Source organism: Carassius gibelio, chromosome A6 (genome assembly GCF_023724105.1).
Source record: "Carassius gibelio isolate Cgi1373 ecotype wild population from Czech Republic chromosome A6, carGib1.2-hapl.c, whole genome shotgun sequence".
In the NCBI taxonomy this organism is placed as follows: domain Eukaryota; kingdom Metazoa; phylum Chordata; class Actinopteri; order Cypriniformes; family Cyprinidae; genus Carassius; species Carassius gibelio.
In genome coordinates, this window is record NC_068376.1 from 2,928,676 (window position 1) to 2,953,152 (window position 24,477).

At 35.9% G+C, this 24,477-nt stretch overlaps 2 protein-coding genes across 2 annotated transcripts; one reads left to right on the forward strand and one right to left on the reverse strand.

The window, feature by feature from the left end:
• Positions 1 to 323: 323 nt before the first annotated feature.
• LOC128015264 (5'-AMP-activated protein kinase subunit gamma-1) lies at positions 324 to 7,751 on the forward strand. Its single transcript, XM_052598968.1, has 13 exons — positions 324 to 527; positions 2,443 to 2,494; positions 2,758 to 2,858; positions 3,597 to 3,678; positions 3,769 to 3,827; positions 3,906 to 3,951; positions 4,036 to 4,090; positions 4,174 to 4,300; positions 4,453 to 4,618; positions 4,731 to 4,768; positions 5,554 to 5,700; positions 6,242 to 6,341; positions 6,546 to 7,751. The coding sequence occupies exons 1-13, from the start codon at positions 519 to 521 to the stop codon at positions 6,554 to 6,556; spliced, it is 993 nt and encodes a 330-aa protein (XP_052454928.1). The 5' UTR covers positions 324 to 518; the 3' UTR covers positions 6,557 to 7,751.
• An 825-nt stretch (positions 7,752 to 8,576) lies between these two features.
• LOC128015263 (activin receptor type-1B) lies at positions 8,577 to 23,434 on the reverse strand. Its single transcript, XM_052598967.1, has 9 exons — positions 23,270 to 23,434; positions 14,905 to 15,150; positions 14,570 to 14,818; positions 13,276 to 13,506; positions 13,032 to 13,199; positions 12,372 to 12,528; positions 12,173 to 12,297; positions 11,918 to 12,048; positions 8,577 to 11,003 (listed from the first exon to the last, which is right to left on the reverse strand). The coding sequence occupies exons 1-9, from the start codon at positions 23,331 to 23,333 to the stop codon at positions 10,878 to 10,880; spliced, it is 1,497 nt and encodes a 498-aa protein (XP_052454927.1). The 5' UTR covers positions 23,334 to 23,434; the 3' UTR covers positions 8,577 to 10,877.
• Between the last annotated feature and the right edge of the window lie 1,043 nt (positions 23,435 to 24,477).

A 24,477-nucleotide genomic window follows, 5' to 3' on the forward strand; every position in this document is an offset into this window, starting at 1 on the left:
ATAATACATATTAAATCTATTGTAACAACAACAACAACAACAATTATAATAATAATAATGATAATAATAATAATAATTTTACAATAAATAACAACAACAACAACAACAACAATAATAATAATAATAATAATAATAATAACAATAATAATTTTACAATAAATAATAATAATAACGACAATAATAATAATAATAATAATAATAATAATAATAATAATAATAATAATAAAAGTTTATTAGCAGGAGTGATTATTTTGTACGGTTATTTATTGTTGTTGTTGTTGTTATTATTATTATTATTATTATTATTACTACGGAGACGCGCGCACACGTTCTGTGGCGTCACATCCGGTCGCGGCCTCCACAGCGGTCTTCCTCATCCTAGAAGGAGTCATTCAGCAAGTATCCGGACCTTCAACAAATTAAACACCACTTTAGCTCTCGGAGATCGAATTAAACTAAATTTGCGCATTCAGAATTTAAAGTAAACACCATCAGCGTCTTCAGACAGTGAATGGATCATGGAGTGTGTAAGTAGAGCGAGTTTAAACTGAGACAGAGTTGATCTGACAGACGAGAGAAATTCAACTAACGGCGGTTAACGGCAAAATAGCTAACATCGGTTTAAATGTTGAGATAGAGCATACGTGTTATTAGTAGACGACTGTTGTATCGTGTAGTATTTTCCATGTATATGAAGTCAGTTATACGTTAATGTTAATGTTAATGTTGTGATGCTTAGGGCAGTTAAAGTAGTAACGTTACTGAAGTCTCTGTAATATCGCACAAATGTAACGTCACAGCTGCTAACGTTACTCTAGTATTTGGTTATTTTACCGCTGTAACAATATCTGCCCTTGATATTTGAGTATAGTGTCAGCTTTCTGTTACACTTTATCTCATTATCATTGTTTATCTTCACATAATATTCGAGCTAACCTTAGTAAGTTTCTCAGATCATCTGTCAGCTTTCTCTGTTGTAGAGGAACATACTATACGGCTCTCTGAAGCTATGAAGTTAAAACAAGTTTATTCATGTTTAAGAACTTGAATACTTTAACTTTATCCCTTCTGTGATGTCTGTGGTCAAATCTAACCTAGAGCAACTTTGATTTTGCTAGAAATTTTGACCCATTTGGTGATGTCTGCTGTCTTCATCCCTGTCTAAACCTTAAATGCAGAATAAATGTCTTTTGTGTTTTATATCTCTCATGATAGGCTCTTTTCCCTCTCATGACAAAATACCTAATGAATAAATAGAATTTATGCTTTGGCATAAGTGTACATTTAACTGTTACTGTACTGAATATGAAAGCCACATTTTGACATGTTTTCATGTAGCTTTATACTCTTGCATACAATAATGTGCTTATAAACACTATGCACACATTTTTAAAAGCATCTTTCAAAACTGTTTCCATATAATATGGGGACTTTCCATAGACACAATAATTTATATACTGTACTTACTGTATTTTTTATTAACCAATCCCAACACAAAATGTTTTGCACAAGCTGTTTGTAATGTGGACCAACTGCATGTAAACAAATGTCAGGTTTTACTGTCCTCTTGGGGACATGATTTGACTGTCATTCTCTGTCTAAAGAAAGTGACTGTATGATACACTCTGAGTGAGGTTTTAGGGCAATATTTGGATGATTTGGAGGAAAAAAAAAAACTAAAAGTTATGCTTTGTCCTAAGAATTTATTAAAACATATTGGGTAGGAAAAATTTAAGTCAAAGAAATAATAATAATATTATCAGTTTGAGTAATTATTAATATTTAAACATAAAAACTTGGTTGAAATTTGCACACAACAGGAGGGTTAAAGCGAGCTGAACTTCTCTGGCTAATATGTATTTACTAGACACATTCTGGCCTTTGGTCAATCTAGAATAACAACTCAAATTCAACGGATTATTGTTAACCCTCTCCTAACTCTTCTGTGTTATATTTGATAGACAAGTTTCAGAGGCCTCTAAATGATCAAAACGTTTCTGAAACTCTGTTGCACTAAATCTGCTACATGTCTTCTTTCGTCTGATAAATAGTTTAAACTTTCATAGCAAGTTAAAGGCCTTTCAGTATCACTGTACAAAGTCCACCTTCAGGTTGTTCAGTGTCTTCACTTATCTTCACTTTTTTTTTTTAAATAGTAAGCATAAAAATAACTTTGATAAACTGCTAGTTTTAATTTAAACACTTTCAGTATACAGTGCATGCATCATTTTTTGCAAAGATCTGTTAGTATCAATTATGATCATCAGGCTTTTGAGGAATTTTGTTACATGTGTTCTAAAGGGTTCACTAAGTTTCCCTTTAAAACTTATAATTATTAGTTAATCTGTCAGGATTTAAAGGGTTAATCAGGAATGATCACACTTTTAAGGGTAAAAAGGAAAGTGAGCTTTGAATGTTCACACATTGACATCTGTTTTTCAGGTTCCTGCTGTTCTAGATGAGTTGGATGGTAAAAAGGAGGCGTACATAGAGGGTAAGAATGTGTAGTGAATAAAAACAAGACCGTAGTCCTGCGATCACCTGCAGCTCATGTGAGAGATGTGAAAGCAGAGCCGAGCAGGGCTCCGACTGAAAGTGTTTGCAGTGAAATCTGAGACTAAAGTGACAGCAAAAGTGTCCTGTGACACTATGTTCTCTGACACCTTTTCTCTCATATTTTCATTGGGTGTTTCATTGATGCTTGATCATGATTTAATGTTTTTTCATGTATGGTTTTTTCGCTCTCTTTCAATCCAGATCCTGAGTATAATGTGTACACACGCTTCATGAAGTCCCACCGCTGTTATGACCTGGTGCCCACCAGCTCCAAGTTAGTGGTTTTCGACACTTCTCTACAGGTGAGTACTCAGAAGAAGCAACATTGTTTACAACCCATGCATTTCCAGAATATAATTTCTGTTTTTTGTTTGATTTAAATTATCATTAAAGCAACAGTTCAGCCAAAAATGAAAGCTTGATGAAAATGTCCTCACCTTCAGGTCATCCAAGATGTAGATGAGTTTGTTTCTTCATGGGAACTGATTTAGAGAAATGTAGCATTGCATCACTTGCTCACCACTGGATCCTCTGCAGTGAATGGGTGCCGTCAGAATCCAATGGTGTGCAAGTGATGCAATGTTACATTTCTCTAAATCAGTTCCCATGAAGAAACGAACTCATCTGCATCCTGGATGACCTGAAGGTGAGGACATTTTCATGTTTGGATTAACTATTCCCATAATTAATTAGATCATGTAAAGTGTCCATAACACAGCCAGACTTGCTAATGCAATGGCTAAATAGCATTTTGACTATTTTTTTTTACATTATTTATGTAACAAGTGATGTTAGCTGGAAAGGTAAATTGTTTAAGACAAGGAACAGAGTATTACTTTTTGATAAACACACACACAATATTTGAAATGATATGAATAATTGATATTAGGACCAGACACATGCATGAAGAAATGGGGTCAGTATTGATTTCATGTTGACTTTATGGGTTGGGTATATTTGCTCTGTACTTTGTGTCAACATTCATGACACTTAAGCTGTTTGAGAGCCTGCTGCTTTATTTATGACCGTATGGTTCCCAGGTGAAGAAGGCCTTCTTTGCTCTAGTGTCTAATGGGGTGAGAGCTGCGCCTCTCTGGGACAGCACGAAGCAATGCTTTGTTGGTAAGCAAACTTATTTTTGTGTGTGTATATATACATAATCGTTCAGATTCAGCCTATGTGTGTCTTTCTTACTGCATTTTTCAATTGTAGGTATGCTGACCATCACAGATTTCATCAACATACTTCACCGCTATTACAAGTCACCTCTGGTAAGTCTCCTCTTCCCATTGAAGTCTTTCATCCGTTTTTTGGAGTTTAAAGATGTCATGTATTTTTGTCTGTTTTAGGTCCAGATATACGAGTTAGAAGAGCACAAAATAGAAACCTGGCGAGGTGGGAATGATCTTCATGTGTATTCATGTGAGGTTTCCTCTCTTGATATGTCAGCCTGTGACTGATCTGTTCATTTTCTTCTAGAGCTCTACTTACAAGACTCCTTCAAACCTCTGGTCAGCATATCGCCCAATGCCAGGTAAGAGCTTGGAAGAGTGCATATCGAATGGTTTTGTTAGAGAGCTGTGATAATGTCTGATGTTATTTTTCTCTCGGTCTCAGTCTATATGATGCCGTCTCATCTCTACTGAAGCATAAGATCCACAGATTACCCGTAATTGATCCTCTCACAGGAAACACACTCTACATCCTGACACACAAGAGGATCCTCAAATTCCTGAAGCTCTTTGTAAGTTTTTTGCCCTGGAAACACTCACTGAATGCTTCTTGTGACACATGACCTTGAGTGTAGTCATTTTGCTTCATTTCCCAGCACAACTTGTAATTTAGTTTTCTTTCTAGAAACACTGTCTTCAGGTTTAAGTTTTTGTTCTCTATCAGATATCTGAGATGCCAAAGCCTGGGTTTCTGTCTCAAACTCTGGAGGAGTTGAACGTGGGAACGTTTGACAACATCGCAGTAGTTCACTCGGATACACCGCTCTACTCAGCGCTCGGCATCTTCGTGGATCAGAGAGTGTCTGCTCTTCCTGTGGTGGATGAAAATGGTGAGTGGAAATTAATGTGATCTTTTTTTATATATATATAATATAAATTACAAATCAGTTTTTTTTTCTCCCTCCTCACTTGATGTGTTTTCTCTCTCGTTTATTCTGACAGGACGTGTGGTTGACATCTACTCCAAGTTTGATGTTATAGTAAGTTGTGTGTGTGTGTGTGTGTGTGTGTTGTTTCTAACTTGAGCAGTAGACATTGAGCTGTGCTGGAGGAGTGAGATAATTGTGTGTGTGTGTGTGTGTGTGTTTCTGTTTTGATTGGACTCCATGTATTTAAAGCCTCTAGTGTTTGTCATATTTATCAGCTTGAGTGGATGCATAATCATAATTCATAATCTTTTTTTTTTTTTTTTAACAGTATGTACTTAATTTATTATCTTAAAGAAATAGTTCACCCAAAAATTGAATTCTGATCAAAGATATAGATGAGTTTTTCTACATCAGGTTTGTAGAAATGTAGCATTGCATCAAAGGATGCTCTGCAGTGAATGGGTGCCGTCAGAATGAGTCCAAACAGCTGATAAAAACATCACAATAATCCACAGCATCATCAGTTAACATATTGTGAAGCAGAAAGCTGTGTGTTTATAAGAAACAAATCCATCATTAAAACGTTTTTATATTCAAACTGTTGCTTCTGTTGCCAAAATATGAGTATTATCCATAAAAACGCTTCCAGTGTTATCTCTCGCATCAAAATCCACCCACATATTAGTTTCGAACAGTTTTGGCTTGTGCTTGATCTGTGCATATTTCTCTCCTGGTTCAAACAAGACGGCTCACTTGAGAAAGCAACATTATGAGTAGATGTTTTAATTTTTGGATAAACTATTCAACAAAAACATTTTCAAAATGAATAAGGCACCCATTTTGTTGAATGACGTATGTGTGTGTGTATCTCATATGGTTTTCATGTCATTACACAGAATCTGGCCGCTGAGAAGACGTACAATAACCTGGACATCACTGTGACTAAAGCCCTCCAGCATCGCTCGCAGTGTTTTGAGGGTGTGCTCACCTGCCGAGCCAATGAGACACTAAAGGCCATCATCGACCGACTAGTGGAGGCCGAGGTGAGGAACACACCTGAATATGTGTGTGTGTGTGTGTGTGTTCTGCTCAGAATAGAATAGAATAGAAAGAACAGAAAGTTGATGAATAGAAAGTTTAAAACCGCAGTATTTATATAATATAGAAATCTTTTTTAACTTGATGTGTGTGTGTGTGTGTGTGTGTGTGTGTATATATATATATATATATATATATTATTTTTTTATTTTTTTGGGGTCATTTAGAAAGCATGACCAAAAAAAAAATTAAACTTTGGCTTCAAACTCCTAATTGTCTCCTTATTAATAGTTAGTGAGGTTTATGAATTTTATGAATTGAGTTCAGAATATGGTGATGCAGAATGTGTTTATAAGTACTAATAAACAAACTATATGTTAATAATAATAGGCATGTTAACTATCAACTATTTAATAGTGAGAGTTGGTCCCTGTACTAAAGTGTGATTTCTGATGAATGAAACCTTGGGCTGTGCATGTTGTCATGTCTGTAACTCAGTATCTGATCACGTGGACATGCTCCCTGATGAGTGTGCTTCATCTTCAGGTTCACAGGTTAGTGATCGTGGACGAGCAGGAGGTTGTGAAAGGCATCGTGTCTCTGTCTGATATCCTGCAGGCGCTGGTGCTGACCAATGGAGACGACGGTAAGACCACATAACGATTCATGCTCCTATTCTCTTACTTCTGCGGGACACTAAAGAATCTTCTTACGAAACTAGTCCAAATGACAGATGAAGGTCTGTCAACCTCTAAAAAACAGAGTTGAGCGTATGACTACAGATTGAATTTATTATTATTATACAATAGAATTAATGTTGACAGCCTTTACTTGTTTTCTTGCTTTTCAGGAAGTGCTTGATGAAAGTAGAGAAGAGTGAAGGAGTGTCTCTATATTTCCTCATCTCTCAATAAAGCAGAAGCCATCCCAAACACAGGAGATAAAAAAGCACAGAGTGAAGAAAGAGATGCTTCGCTTTTCTAAGAACAAATTATTTTAATAATAGAGCCTCCGTACCACTTCAGCGAGTCAGCAAGAAAATGATTTCCGATGTTAATTGGACAGAATTCAAATGATTTTAGTTATGTCACCCGGCCGGCACACTGTAGGACTTTCGAAGGAAATCAAATGCGATTGAGGTGAAGCTTGAAGCAGAAATGATCATGTAGTTTTTGTGCAGGTGTCAGTGGAGAAGAAACGGAGTGTGACTTCATACTGAGAGACTGAAACTTTCTCTTATTGATCCGGGCACAGGTTTGCAGGGTAGCGTTTCATCTGAATCGAATGTTTCTGCACTAAACACACACACACACACACGCACACACTCTCTCCAGAAGCATGCAGAGGAAGTTTCATTGGTTCATTCTGATCCAGTTTCAGCAAACATCAAACCAGTTCAGCACTAAGAGCCATTTCAACTTCCTTTATAATGTGAACATGGAGTGCTTTGCTAAAATGTTTTATATTAACCATTGAATATTTATAGCATTGGAAACAACAATACAGCTCCATAATATTATCATCATATATATTTAGTATATTCTAACATGCATTGTGTCTATCTTTGATTTTCCCTGGTTGTTTTGGACTGAACAGAACGTGTGTTTTACTAACACTTGCTACTGATTTTATTCTGCTTCAGTTGTTTTTAGCGCCATGATCTGGATTTCTTTTATCAGCGTTTAGAAATGTGACGAGGAAGCGGAGCGTGTTTTTCTAGATATCATTAGATTGTCATATCTTAAAAGTGCTTCCATGTAATTTGACAAACATGTACCATAGGATTAAACCGTTGTAACACAAGATGAGAAACATGAGATTGGCTCTGGATGAACTTGCACTTTTCTTGTTTTTATTGTAGCTTGTTTTCTTGGAGAAAGAAAAAAAAAACATTCCATCATTTTATTGTTATATATTTGGCTGGAATTATTCTCTCTGTAATCATTTTTATGCCATACATTATGCATATTTAAATACACCTGAGCTGTTTTCTTATTCTCTCATGTCAAAGATGTTTTATTCGAGGCACAAGCAAAATAAAATGTAATGTTAATCAGCTGTGTTGCAATTCTTATGTTGGAGGTAAACAACTTTTGTGGAAACTGATAATTTTTTTTTTCAGATTCTTTTATGAATGGAGTTGAAAAGAACAGCATTTATTTGAAATATAAATCTATAAAAAAACTTTACTTCCACTTTCGATCAAATGAATGTGCCGTCGTTGAAAAACAATGAATTGTGCTGTCAAACGATTAATCATATCCAATATAAAAGTTTGTTTACATAATATATGAGTGTGTTCTGTATACATTTAGTGTGTGTGTGTCTATATATATATATATATATATATATATAGACACGGATGCAGGTTTACATTTAAGATAAAATGTATTTAAGATATTGTTTATATTAAATATAGGTATATATAATAATATATATATATATATACATGTAAATCTTTTCAAAATATATAGTGAGTGTGTATTTATATATACAAAATAAATTAACATATGTAAACAAAAACGTATTTTATATGCAATTAATAATTTGACAGCACTAATTTTAAAACATGAATGAGAACATTTCCACTTTTATTTTAACATCAGTTTTTAGTATTTAAAGTCTGTGATCTGGCTGTATTAAGTTCTTTGGCTCTAGAACATTTCCAAATAAAAAGTGTATTATGCACCTTTAGCAGATGTCTTTATATTTCTAATTTCCCATCTGATAAACTTTTCAATCAGGTTTCAGTAAACATCTGAGCAAACGTCTACTGTGAAAGTCATGATTGACAACATACTGCTTGTTTACTATTGAATAACACTTGCCGTATTTACATTACATCACAAAATTCAGAAGGAAAACAAATGAACATGACAAATGTAGGAAAATCTGTATTTATTACCATTTAATAATTACCCATGTACATGAATGGAAACTGAAATTCCTGAAAAGTCTCTCTCCGTGTAGATTTGGGAAATGCACTCCGACTACACGGTTCTGCTGTGACATCAGAGGTTTGAGGAAACCTCATTATGCTAAACCCAGACTCAAACCGTTTGCACAGCCGTAAATCACACTGTGGCCGTCGTTTAGCTCTTATAATTAACCAGGCGACGGATGTCTCACTGCAGCCAGAGAGAGAGCAGATGTTTAAAAAGCCTAAATCCTGCCAACAGCGATCAACATGTGTACAAACTGAACGCCACAGTAGAAACAAATACAGATCAAACCCGAAATTCAAGAAGATTTCCCATAAGATACACACCGATTTCTCAATCAGCAGCTGACGTGTGTCAGTCGTCTAATATTACGCAGTAGTGTCAATCCAGTGTAACAAATGCATTTCACATCATAGCTTGTCATTTTGGGTCTAAACAACATGAAAATAAATGAAAGCATGTTCTTCCAACTATATGCAATAATCTTTTTGGCTTTTCTGGACATTTTAATAGTGAAAGGTGATTTAATTGTTGCGAATGGATGAAGGAGAGTAACAACACTTCTTCAGATTGTCAAAACACAGACTCTAGACATCAATCCAGTGAAACTGGGAGATAAAATCAAAAAATCGAATAAAAGACCAGAGACTAAAACCCTTGTACAGCTGCTTCAAAACCTACCCTTAAAAGCGCTATACAAATACACCTGAATGAAAACACATTAAAAACAAACGGTCTACTGAATTAAATCTGATTAATAAAAAAGGTCATACATTATAGAAACAATATTTACATCTTGCATATTAAGCGGAGAGGGACAGAAGGGCAGTAGTATTTATCCATGGAGTATGAGAGGAGTCATAAATACAGTGTGAATGAAGCAGTGCACTTCAACACCAAACTTTTCAAGTCAAGTTACATTTTCAAGTCGTTCTTCTCAATACAGACCCAGTGCATGAAGAAGAATCGGATCGATTTCCTAGAATCGTGTCGTGATGTGGAGTTAATGCAAAAATTAAAACCCTGTCATTATTCACAATCAGGTTGCTCCAAACCTGCATTGCTTTCTTTCTCGCGCTGGACAAGTTCATGCAACCTTTTGATTTACAATAAAACTGCATGAATTCTATGCTCCAAAATAAGACAAAGTATAATAGATGTAGTTCATATGAATTCAGATGACTCTGAATAAAGCTTAAAGTCATACTGATCCTTTTTGGTGAGCTTCTTGAGTGCAGCTTGCACATTCTGCTCAATATCTCCTTTTGTGTTTTACAGTATATATATATATATATATATATATATATATAAAAGGGTTGGAGCAACATGATGGTAATAAATGATGAGCATTCTTATGTTTGCATGAATTATTCCTTAAAAACAAGAGCTAAAAGTCCATACAAAACAATCCTAACACTCCTCAGCTAAAAAATGTGCATCATTTCAGTGTCATTTAATGCTACAGTGTAACGCAAAACACAGCTTCAGCTATGAAAAACAAACTCTAACAAAACTAACCAGTACAGCTTCACATCTCTGATGTTCCTGGATGTCAAAACACGATCAAACCTTTAGCTTAGTCAAAGCGACTGGAAATTAAAAAAAGGGTCAGCTATTTACATTTCCATACTCTTAAAAAATATACTATGTACAGTAGCTTTGTTTGGACATGGAGGAGAGGAGGACATCTAACGGCGATAAAAAAATAAGGAAGTATGAAGGATCTACAAGCTAAAATAAATAGATATCTCCGTACCATTCAGTAGTAAGATTAGACGTGTGTGTGCCACTTCACGCTCACAAAACCTCCGGAATAAAGTGCAAATAAGGTTGTTTTGCTAACAGCTTTGACGTGGTAATGAACGGAGTCAGAGTGCCATCTTGCACCAAATCGCTGTGTTTCCAGTTGAACCCAGACATAATCACCTCTGAACTGGAGGCTGTGTATCACACATAGTGAGTTAACCAAGGTAAATGAACGCAACAAGCCAGTGGAAACTGGTTACATATGTTGGAAAACTGATCTTTGGGGTGACACTGATTTGAATAGAGTCTTTAAAGTCACATGAGCTGGAGCGGAGCGGTAGTGGGAGATGTAGAGAGGAGGAGGACAGCACAGAGGGCTGCTGGGGGGCGATGGTTCAGTAGTTTTGGCGTTGGGGTGAGGTAGGACAGAAATACTTTTGAACTGGCAGGATAGTTCAGAGGGGACACACGTCTGGCAGAAGGTAGTGTTGGACTCAGATTTTCATGTCTTCGTCCACGCTGAGCTGAGACAGGGTTTTCTTGATGCGGAGAGCCGTCAGTCGCGCAGCACTGTTAGTGTACCAGCACTCCCGCATGATCTTCCCCATCACACGCAACGCCTGCGGGAACAACAGCACATTCACCACAGGCACAACACAGACTACAGACTTGATGTTTATATATATATATATATATATATATATATATATATATATATATATAGGGCTTGACATTAATGCTTGTCCGGGACAGTGGATTTTGTGAAGGGGCAGGTGAAAGAGAATTTTACTTGCCTAACTGGAAAAGCAACCGGATTCAAATTTTTATAGCAAACAGTAACTAGGGCAGCATGGAAACTTTTGGCGAGAATGATTCGGATTTTATTATTTTCAGTGTAAACGGTGACTAATGACAGAATATGTATTGACAGTATCAAGGTCGAGTCAGTTGAGGCTCTTGCAGCCTGAGTCACGGAGAAATCAACACTATAAACGCAACAGCACACACAAAAAAACATCAAAAGTGAATTATTGATTTACTTGTCCGAAGGAAAAGCACGTCAAAGCTTAATGCCGAGCCCTGATAGATATATATATATATATATAAACAGAAAAAAATATTTATCATTAATAACAGACATATATACAAATTTAAAGAATATATAAAGTTAATAAACTACATACTTTATACATAATATAAATATGTAAAAAACAAACAAACAAACAAACAAAAAAAAAGCATATTATAAGATACATATGCTTATTTGTTTTGTTTACTGATAGAAAAAAAAAAAAAGTTTGTTGAAAGACCAAAAATGTTAAAAACAGTTGTGGAAATCTAATCTTTCAGAACTCAACTCTCCCTTCCTAATCTGAAAAGATCATATAAATAAAACATCAAAAACGGCAGTTCAGAAATCACTATATTTGCAAAGATATGCCAGGCTGTTTTAATCGGACTTTAATCAGTAAAAATGAAAATGTAGAGACGTCCAGTAAAGCAGCTGTAGAGGGTCTCTCTCTCTCTCTCTCACCTCATAGCTCTGCCACCAGTTGGGGATGTTGGGTCGTAACCTCTGATCACACACCACTTTCCTCATCTCCTCTATGGACGGGTCAGAGGGCACCAGGTCATAGTAGGGAAGCTGGTACTCTTCATGAATACCTGAATGCAAAACAAATAAGAACAAAAAATATTCTCAGCTGAACTTTTATCTTAAAGGCCCTTCTGGTATATATATATATATATATATATATATATATATATATATATATATATATTTCAGCACCTCCTGCATTGCAGCGGCGAGCGATTTCCCAGTACACGAGTCCCAGAGCGTAGATGTCTGCGCATTTAAACGAGTCGAAGTGATGCATGTTAATAGTCTCTTCCAGAACCTCAGGTGCCATGTACCTGAAACACACACACAGGATCACAGTTAGGTCAGATTATTGTAACATGCATGTGTTTTTCTTTGCTGTTAGCACCTCTTAGTGCCGACGCGCTGGTTGGGGGCGATATCGATGGTGTCAGTGATGGACTCGTGACGAACCGCCAGCCCCAGATCAGCGATGGCACATGTGCAGTTTTTCTTCACCAGGATGTTCTTGGACTTCAGGTCACGGTGAGCGATGCCAGGCTTCCCTGCAGACCAAAACAAAACCATTTCAGCTACATACGCACACACATCTGATATGAACTCTCTGAGCACAGAAGAAAAGTGTTCCACGTCCTCATGAGCGCCCACATACACAACATCTTTAGGCATCATTATGGTTTCAAACAGTGGGCTGCACAGGAACACAGCCAAGAGAGGACCAGCCCAGAATGCATTCAACACAGAAGTTCAAATATTCAATTCTGTTCTGAAAAGTATTGATTCAAAATTGTTAATCGACCCAGTATTTGTGCTCTCTCCATGTTGGTGTTTATTAGAGTCTCCTGGAATCGATGGTGAGTGTTCAGTTAACTTTTCTTGCAAACCACTTAAATGAAATACCTAAGAAATAACTTGGTTTACATACAAACCGATAACCTTTATTTATTTTTAAATAAGATTAGTTCATGGTACCGTCACCAAAACATAATAATCTGTGTATCTGACCATTTTCCATAAAGCTTCAGGAGTATAACCCTGAAACGCTCACCCTGAGTGCCCAGTATCTCCATGTGCAGATGCGCTAGGCCGCTAGCAGCCGACAGCGCTAGTTTGATCATGCCCTCGATGCTGACTGAATATCGGTTCAGATAGTCGAACAGGGATCCATTCTCATGATAGTCTGACACCAACCACAACTGAGTCCATGTGCCATTATCTGCGACAGAGAATTAAACATTATTAAACCTCGAGGACAACACTATGTTATATAGTATATTAGCACATTAGTTTACCTTTGTTGTCGGCTGCAATGAAGCCCAGGATGTTCTCGTGGCGGAGCATGATGGTCTGGTAGATCTCAGCTTCACGAAACCAGGAGCGCTCCTCACGAGAGGAGAAGATCTTCACCGCGACGTCTCCTCCTCTCCACTTCCCCCTCCACACCTCCCCAAAGCGGCCTTTACCGATGATCTCCTGCAGCACTATGGTACGAGCCACGGTCCTCTGGACGAACAGCGGCAGACCTGCATCAGAGAGAAAGACTTTATCAGAAGACGTCAAATTAAGCTACACAAATTAAACTTGATTAAGCAATAAAAAAAATAAAAAAAGGCAAATAAAATAAGCTTAAGCATTAAAAATTACTAACTGAAAAATAAAAATAAATAAATGAATGTGACTAAAACAAATTAAAATATATAAAAATAAAAATAAATATTTAACAAAAAAAATATATATAACAAATTGAAAATATGAAAATAAGATTCAAAATAATAACAAAACTATAATGGTATATTAATTAATCTTTGTATCCGTCAAAAAAATAAAAATAAAAAAATAAACAAAATATAAACAAACATCACAAAAGCAAAAAAAAAAATAATAAAAATGAAAGCAAACTCAAAATATTAATAAAAACTGTAATAGTAGATAAACAATACTAAAATAAAACATGCATAAACAAACCATATATATATAAATAATAGTAAAATAACACTGAGCACAAGTAGAAATAAATATACAATACTATTCCATAATGTAGAATGTTTTTCCTCCCAAACTCCATGTGACGTCAAATTAAGCTACACAAATTAAACTTGATTAAGCGATTAAAACGAAAAAAAAAAATGCAAATAAATAAGCTTAAGCTGAAGCATTAAAATTACTAACTGGAAGAGAAAAAAAAATGAACGCGACTAAAACAAATTAAAATATATAAAACCTTAAAATTTTAAAAGAAACAAGAAATATTTAACAAAAAATATATAACAAATTGAAAATATAAAAATAAGATTCAAAATAATAACAAAACTATAATGGTATATTAATTAATCTTTGTATCCATCAAAAAAATAAAAAATAATAAATGTATATATATATATATATATATATATATATATATATATATATATATATATATATATATATATATATATATATAAATGAACAAAAATCACAAAAGCAAAAAATAAATAAATAATAAAAGCAAACTCAAAATATTAATAAAAACTGTAATAGTAGATAAACAATCCTAAAACAACACATGCATAAACAAACCATCCAGCACACTTCTCCTGCGATACTAACCCGACCCTGATCCTGAGGTGGAGAGGTCGTAGATGAAGTCCTGTAAGTTCTTGTCCTTGGCCGGGAACATGTGTTCAGTGCTGGGATCCTCTACCTCCAGTCTCTGCCGGTGACCGTAAGCTCGCTGGTGATGATGGAAGAGGAAGAGACCCAGCAGAACCAGCACACACACCACAAACACCGGCCCCACCACCACAGCAGTGAGCTCCACCGGCCCCCAGTCCTGCCCTGAGCCCGCTCCGTGAGTCACTGACAGAGAACACGCTGCATTAGATCCTCATCTGGGAGGGAGTCACCAATTGTTTCTGCTATTGATTAAAAATACTGATGCTCACCGGTTGGTAATCTGAGGTCGATGCTATTGCAGTAATCAGAGTAACAACAGTGTGTGTTCATCAGTCCCTCGGCGCTGAGGCAGTAGAACGGCTGTCCCGGAGGAACCAGGTCCTCTTTCTTGATGCAGAGCCGCACATGCTGCTCCTGTCCTTCAATGACTGAGGTGGAGGCCATGCACGCCCCCGTGGTCTCGCACTTATACCCATCCTTCTCACACGGTTGTGTGCTGCAGTTACACAACAGAGCTGCACAGAGAAGCACAAATGTATATATTTACATTTGCTGGATGGAGCAGCAGATGTGTCTTTTCAACAGCAGGGGGAGACAGAGATCAGTTTATAAATATATCGCAATATATTGTAGACATGATTGAGCAGCCAGCAATGGAAAGTTGTTTATTATTAAAAGCCACACAATATGCATATTGGGGATGAAAGTATGCATCAAGCACTATTCTACAGCTACTTTTACAAGCTATAAACTCTCTCCAAGATGTCATGTCTCCAAATCCCTTTTTAATGAACACGAAAGCTAAAGATAATAATACTCACTTGCTGTCCTTACGGAGCATCTCGACCCAGAACTGGATTTTTAAATCAACCACCAATATTTACACAACACCCATTTATTTTCAGCATCTGCCTGCCCTGATATATAACAATGTGAACTATTCCAGTACACTGATCCAATAAGAATATTACATTTATAGAAAATAAAATAATGACGAAAGATTTGCATATAGACATTTTAAAAGTACTGCAAAAACAGCTTGTTTTAGTGCAAGGGTCAGCGGATATAAACTGTTTTCGCTACAGGAAACCATGACTAACAGACATGACTAGAAATTTCACAGGGAATTTTTTTTTGCTACCAATCTGTAAAGCAGGCTTGACTAAATACTGGCAGTCCTAGAAGTCATGTAACAAGTTGTGTAAAGGAGTTACGTAACTGCTGCGCATCTCTGAAGTGCAACATACATTTTCCGCTTCATTCACTTTCTGGTGAAGCTCCTGCACAATGAGATATTTTTCATGGCATTTGGATAATTAGAAAGTGTGAATAGAAACAGAAAAGGCTGCAATTGTGTACAAAATGTTGTGTTTTCACAGCGCTGAGTGCAGGCTGCGGCGTGTTCATTCGTGGCGAGACTCAACACAGCTCCAGCTAATGCCAGCAGGACTCATTTCAAGCCAAAAACGCAGAGTGATTAAACAAATTAAGCCTGTGTGATCAACTGACATTAAGAGGATCCAGTTTTATGGTATACTCTTGTCACCCGGGCTGTTCCTACATTACAGCATCCGCTCACAGCAACATACAGCACAGGAAGTCTGCTTTACTAATCTAAGTGTTTTCATGTATGTAGGTCATTGCAGAATGTATAAATTTAGCATGTGAGCTTGGTTTTCCACTGAACTCGTTTCATTATTGCATGTAAGGTGGCATATTATTTGATAGACAGGATTTCCTGTCATTTACACCCATTCACAGAATATGACGTAAAGAGATGTGCCACCATCATGGGAGCTTCCCCTTTGGTCAAGGAACGGAGTCAAACTACTCCAGGACAGATGTTATGACGCTGTAGTTTGTGGTCCATGCCGCATTTGATGACAGAGATTTAACGGATGAGTCTTTTCTTATTGCGACAGAAGAAGAAAAAAAAAAAATCATTCTAAATGCCAATACAAGACAATTCACCTTACTCATATAAATCACACATCTAGGAAAGCAAAAATAATTAGGTTTACCAACAAGAAGCAAACAACACTTCTCATCCCCCCGTGTCCTTGGATTCAAAGTCCCCAAAAAATCGTTTAAGTGCAATTTGGTGTACAGTTAGGAGCAAAACTGTGTGTTTTCCCATTTATTATATCATATGCAATTAATCTTTTTGGATGCTGCCAAAATATGCCTCTGCAAATTAAATGCAATTTAATTACTTACTAATCAATTTTAGTATTGTGGTAGGTTTTTTTTTTATTTATTTTTTATTCTGTCTAAACCAATTTAAAAAACATCAAAATCGAAAAAACACATTTGGAAAATAACTGTAGCCTAAAAGTTAGGCTAATGCAAGGAAGTGCATATATAATAGTATACTATTTTTGTTCATTAGCTTTAGCTTCTGTTTTACTTTACAATAGGTCTACAATAAATTGTAAAGTAAAACAGAAGCTGATGAAATCTCATGAAAACATCCCTGACACTTTATTTGATTAGACAAGATGAACCGTAGTGAAGTCTGAACTCCATAAACAGCATTTTTAGTAAATATGAGACAATACGACTCAGTGTTAGTCATTTAAAGTCATGAGGGCAGGTCTTGAGACCATCTCTACACAATATCATAGAAAATGTGTTTGTCAATGGTTTCCTGAATTAAATGATCTGCGGTGAATAAAGAAGTCCTTGGTCCTCATATTCCTCTTCTACAGCTTTTGCTCTAATTTCTACTAAATATAATGCAATAGCCTTTGGCTAAATGGAAAACAACATCGGAACTCAACCGGTTAATAACAGGAAACCATTCAATTCCAGATGGGAATATTATCCCAATATTTTTTTTTTTTGAGATATTTATTTTGTTAAGAAAAAAAAAATATTGGAAAGTGTAAAGAATTAAAAAAATGTGAAGTGTTTGTCATGTTCTGACATTGAAGGGGTGGGGGGGGGGGGTGAAATGCATGAATTTCATGCATACTGAGTTTTTTACACTGTTAAAGAGTTGGATTCCCATGCTAAACATGGACAAAGTCTCAAAAATTAAGTTGTACGTTTGAAGGAGTATTTATGTTCCAAAAATACTCCTTCCGGTTTGTCACAAGTTTCGGAAAGTTTTTTTCGAGTATGGCTCTGGGTGACGTTAGATGGAGCGGAATTTCCTTATATGGGTCCTGAGGCGCTTCTGCCGGAAGAGCGCGCGCTCCCGTATAGCAGAGCACTGAGAGCACAACAGACTTCACTGATCAGAGCGAGAGCGGCGCCAAATGTCACAAAAGGAGTGTGTTTTTGGTTGCCAGGGCAAGACAACCCTGCACAGATTACCAAAAGAGAAACAGCATTAAGGGACCAGTGGATGGAGTTTATTTTTACAGAGCATCAACGGAGTTGTGCAAGTGTTTGTGTTTGTTCCCTGCATTTCGAAGATGCTTGTTTTACAAACAAGGCCCAGTTTAACGACGGATTTGCGTATCGTTTATTTCTTAAGGATGATGCAATCCCAACGAAAAAGGGTCACGATCGTGTGTTGGAACCGCAGGCGGTGAGTAAAACTGCTTCAAATATCTCTGCCTCCTTGTTAGTGCGTCCCCTCCCATGCCAGAGACCCGGGTTCGAGCCCCGCTCGGAGCGAGTCGTTGCTGCTGCTGCTCTCGTTCAGTTTCAGCTTCTGGATCTGATTCTGGATCACAAATATACGCTGAATCTGACTGTTAGCCATGGTTTGTTTTGGATGATGTTTTTTTTCCTCACGGTAATGTCACAGCTTCCAAACGCTCTCAACCCAAAAGCCTACTCGCGCTCGTGATTCTTTAGCTCCGCCCACAAGTCACGCCTCCAGCCGGTCGTGTTTTTCCGGGAAAAATCGGTACAGACTATCTTTCTCTTATGAATATAATAAAACTAAAGACTTTTTGGAGTTATGAAGGATGCAGTACTACTCTATAGGTACTCAAGATTAACAGGATATTGAGTGAAAACGAGCATTTCACCCCCCCTTTAAAGTGTAGTTTCACACCACAGTTTAATGGCTTCTGGTTTCTACAACTTCCACTTGGGGGCACAAAACTGTCTTTAAATTTGAAAGAAATAAAGATCTGAAAATGTATAGTGATAATTAACGATATTGACTGATATGAAATTTTTTACTGTGATCATTTTTTTGGCCATATCCATCAGTCCTAAAAGATTCTTGATCAACAATGTGCTTACTCTCACTGTCAACAAATGACATACAGCTCCATGAAAAGCAAAAGAAGTCACGCTGTTTCTAAACTATACCAGACACAAATATCCAATGCCATCATATGACTGTTTTAGCATGGCAAACATCTAAACTAAGCTCATGCTTTTACTCAAAGAACAGCTATAACATTTCAATGTACTCCTTTCAGCTCACTGTATGACTGCAAAGCATGAGAAAGGTATGACTAAGATACAAACACGGAGTCTAAAGTTGTTCACACTTCACACCATTGGTGACTTTGAAGCTACAAGTTGCATGTTGTCAGCCCAGTTCTGGTTATTCAGCTGACAATGAATCAGTTTTTATGCCACAAAAAATTTGAAACTGAAAACTAATGATTTGTTCTCATTAAAATGATTCCATGTGAATGAATTACTAGTTTGAGATCTGACAGGTGACTATGGTACTGATGTCAGATTTGCTTTTTATAACGCAAGACACTGAAACTCAAATGACTTTCAGACGCAAACCACATCTTCCAGCTTCAGCCAATGACAGTTTCGAACTGACTAACACTTACTTATTTGATGTAATTTATACACCTGAGACTCAATCCAACACACACCGAAGAGAACGATTAAATCTCTTAACTGTGTAGAGCACAAACTGTTAAACTTCTGTGAAAACACAACTATGACTAAAATAATCATTAACAAAATCTTCATCTCATTAACTGAAGGTACTTCACTCTTTCAAGGGTATTTTACAAGACATTAAAAATGTCATATGTTAAAATGTATCTTTAAGACAATAAAAATACTTATTTATTACATACATGGAGGTCAAAAATTAACCCTCAACATGTGACAAAAGTGAGTTTGAGTAAACAAAACTTGTTACTTGCCAGTGATTTTATATGGGACTACAACATAATGTGTGGTTTAAAAAAATTATAAATGGTCAGCAGATAGTTGAGCTAAACTACTAAAAAGCATTTTATTACATGTAATAAAATAAACACTAACTGAACTGAAATAAAAAGCTAAAATTGAATAAAATACATGCAGTTTATTTCAGCTAACTGCCAAGGAATCATTTCTCATTTTTATTTAGTTCAAGCTGAAGTACTAACTACAATTAAAAACTGTCTAGTGGTTAGTGCTGGACCATTAATGGAAGCCTGATTACAATTACGGATACCACTAATCATTCAAAGGCGAAATTACATTAAAAAAATTAAATACACTTTTTTTTTTTATTCACTTGCATTATTTAGCAAGTTTAAGATGTTTGTTTGTTTTTTCTCTTTCTACATGTTATCTAAAGGTTTTTCCCATTGTTTTAATTTTAGGATAACATTATACTAACATTTTCACCTTTTTTATTATTTAAAGAAGAAATCAAACCAATGTATTCTTGACATTTGAGTGTTTTCAGCTTGTCGATTTTCATATTAAATATTGCTTACAGTTGCTTAAAAAAATGGTATAAAACTACTCAAAACATCATTCAATGTAAATTGTGGTAATCTTAATAAACGCAATTAAAATTATGATTTGACAATCATGCAGCCCTAATAGACACAAAATAAAATTGTAATAAAAAGATGCAACAAAATTACTAAAACTACCTTCATTGATAGAATTATATTATATTTTCATCAAAACAAAAACCACTTGGTGCAGCAATGAGACATTAGCTGGGTTTCCATCACTCTGCTTTTATGTGTATCTTGAAGTATCGCAACAGAATCAAGACATAGAAACGCTGAATTTCGAATTCCTCATTCACAAAAAAGTTTACGGTCACTTGAGGTGGTTTTTGACTTTTGCAAAAAAGGGTTAAGGTGAATAATGGGAAAAAAAATGCATTTTGCAAATAAATTCCTCTAAGTGCATCAAAAAAGTAATGTGACTTTGCGCAATGGGACGGTAAATCCTGACTAACCAGCAGATCGATCTTGTTCCACAGTATCTGAAATGTTATATGGTCATTCGGAAACGCAGAGTAAAGTCTGTCAAAGTATTTCTGTATAATTGCCTCCCAGAACTGTTAAACGACTGCGTTCCCAGACAGTAGCATCCACCTCCGAAAGCAATAATCACATTCATTGTGTCTCGTCTGCTCGTTCTAAAGTGCAAGTAAATTATTATACATGAAGATTATAATATTAATTAGCTTCTCCTAGTTTTCTTAGTAATGTATAGTGCCAGTTTATCAGCAGTGACGCGTTTGTTTTCTTTGACTCGTTGGATGGAAATGGAGCTTGTTCACAAATATTTTGTGCGATGTTCAATTTTGCGCTAAAGTTAAATTCGCAACTTTAGATGGAAACCCGGCTACAGACCAGTTCATCTCTAGTGACCTCTGCTGTACACCACAAAGCAAGGATAAAACTGCTAAATAGTTACATTCAACAAATGCATATTCAGTAAAATGCTAACTGTATTATACACATTTACATTAACGAATGCACTGCCATTGGCAGATGAGGCAAAACATTTTCTGTACCGAGCAATTTTTTTAGATTTGCTCAATGTCCATTAATGCTTTGTATCTCAAGCGGAGTAATCGCTCTCAAGCTTCAGTCGTGTGTTCAGATAAGCTTTTCACTGCTCTCATTGAATATGATAAACAATCTCTGTTAAAGACTAAGTCAAGGCGGGAAAAGCATTAGCTTCTATCTTAGGATCACTAATATTATTCATGCGGTTGCAAAACTAGGTGAGCAACAATAAACTGAATAAGTTTGGTTTAGAATCCATTTTAACTCAGAAACTGTTTGGTGTAGATGTTTTAATTTCACAAAACTAAAGTCACACTATTCTATTTTTGCTTAAAATTGGAAATGATACTACTAATCTAAATTGTTGAAAACTGTTGATCCTATATGTAGCATGTTGGTTTGGATCATGATTAAAATGCAGTGGTTCTGCAACCGTTTCATGCATTCTGATTCATATTATAGACCAAAAAAAAAAGACAGAATCCAAAAAAACAACAACATACAAATAAAATATAAATAATGTGACAGATTTTTGGTCAAACCGCCAAGCACTAGTATGAACCAAAATACTGAACATCAAGTAACAGCATTTATTACCATACATTTTAAAGCATTTTACATAAAGAAAAGTACAGTATTATGCTTTTGAAGATAATTAGAGAACACAATTAACTTAATCTTATTAATCACCAGATCGACAGACAGATAGATGCACTTTATTGAACCTTGAGGGGAAACGCGGGGCTCTTCAACTAATGTGCATGTCCAAACCTGCAGCTTTTAATATGCAGAAAACATGAAAGGCCTTTTTACAGCGGGTTAAGAAGAAACCTCAACAGTAATAAAGAAAAAACCCCGGCTATGAGTTATCAAACCAAACACGAACAAAGACATGCTGTATTTCTATATAATGCGGGGAAAAAGAAAGAGAAATCGGGTTACAGTTTAGTCATATCCTTATTTTGTCCCTTCTTCACAAAGAACTGAGATTCAACCCACACAACACCCAACCATCATCATAACCTATGCTATTCTTCTTCAAAACCATATCATCATCACTCAAAAGGAAATCTTCAATCTGCAGACCTTCTATGTCATTTCATACTGAGAGCATCCATTGACTTGATTTTCCACTGTACTTATAGTGAACTGAGAGCTACTACTTAGCTAAATACAACACATAAACCTAATATTAATAACAAAAATAACAGTACACATTTGGAGGAACTTGCACCTGTGTTTATGTGCAACAGGTCCGCAAATACAGATGTGTTTATATAGACTAAAAATCATATTCAGACTCAAGTAAGTTAAATAAGTTTAGATAAAACAGTCTGCCAGGATCCAATTAAACCCATTTCTGTTAACTGTATCTGATTTTTCGATCATGTAAAAATATATATATATAAATCTCTCATATTACCTCCTAGATACAAAAATAAATGAAAACCAGATTCTAAACGTACACAAAAACAAGGAAAAGTAAGGTATGCAACGATTGTGCAGCAGCTCAATGAAAGCAGCTTTTAAAGAAAATTAAACCCAAGTGAATGTCAAATGTAACAATTCACAATTTATGAACTCTTTTAAAACATATTGACACACATCTGAAGTTAAACACGAGCATTTGATCTGATTTTAGTTGTTCTGAAGCCTCGTATTAAATTAAGTTAGCCTGTTAGCATGCTAGCCCTTCACCTTTGAGATCATAAAACACAGTCATCCTGCTTTATTACTGTTTTTAAAACAGCACGTATATGAAATATAACGTCACGCACACCATAAATTAATGTTTTAGACAGAGAGAAAGTCAGCGAAAAGGCAGAGAGTTTATGGTGCCAGTCATTAAATCCCAGCGCCATGTTGTTGTTGTATTTAAAACACCTAACGTTTAGCCGACACACAGCTGTAAACAAAACACTGCTGAAATAAACAAACACGTCATACTTACCATCACACGCCCCGGTCAGTCCTGATAAAACGAACAAGAGTCGCAGGATTTGCTGTGTGTCCATCCTCACCGAGTAACGTTACTCATCTTCACAGGACTCCCTTCGCACTGAGAACTAGAGAAGGGTCGTTCTTGAACGATTCGTTCATTTTAAACGAATCTTTAATGTGACTCGGGAAGAACGAGTCATCTCGAGTGATTCGTTCAGTCGCGCATGCGCATACAGGTTTTGTACTGGAATTAGTCTAGCCCGCATAACAGTCTATGGTCTAGTCTCAGTGTTCATACTAATACTACGCCCTTATAGTACGTACTCTTTCGGGTTTTTAACAACTGGTGTTTTTAAAAGTTAACACCCAAATGGATGTTTATACAAACTCGCTTTGCTGTTGCAGATGAAATACAAATACCAAATAATAAATAAATAGTTTTTACCAAGTTAAATGTTGATTATTAGTAACTCAAACCCCTTTTTGTAACCCTCTCTCTACCTAACCGTCGATCATGCGCATCCGTCATGTTTGTAGTTTTTATAACGCATTTTATTTTTGTAGTTCTGGACTTATGGATTGTGGTCAATTTTAGCCATTAGAGCGTTCATGGATCCACACTTCAAAAATCGACCTGAAATACTAGACCATCCGGGGACTTTTGGTATACTCTTTTCAACATACTATGCTTTGGGACACACTTATTCTCATCTCACACACTATTTAGGATGAACAGTATATGAACATTGAGATGCACCTGTCTCTGGTTTCAGTCAATGCAGTCTGAGCCGAAAAGAGACTTAATAATGATAATAGCCAACTCTTTATTACCTTTGTTACAATCTTCAGTGTATGGAAATAACCATCCTGACAGAAATTCACACATTTATAAACTGTAAGAAGTAAAAAGCTACAATTTGAGACCAGAAACTGTAAGAATAAATAATTATAATGATGCTAATGATTATGATTATAATAATGACTATGCATCCGTTTGTAAGGAAGTTTGTAAATTAATTTCTCTATCCAATGCTGTCACGTTACGTGACAAAAGAACGAACGATAGGTTAAGGCCTTTATTACAGTGTTTTTTATTTATTTATTATTATTATATTAAGGCAGTACACTTAAAATAATAATAATAATAATAATAAAAATAATATACACACAGATTTGTTGCCAGGGTATGAGCTGAGGTGAGGTAATCATAGACTGGAG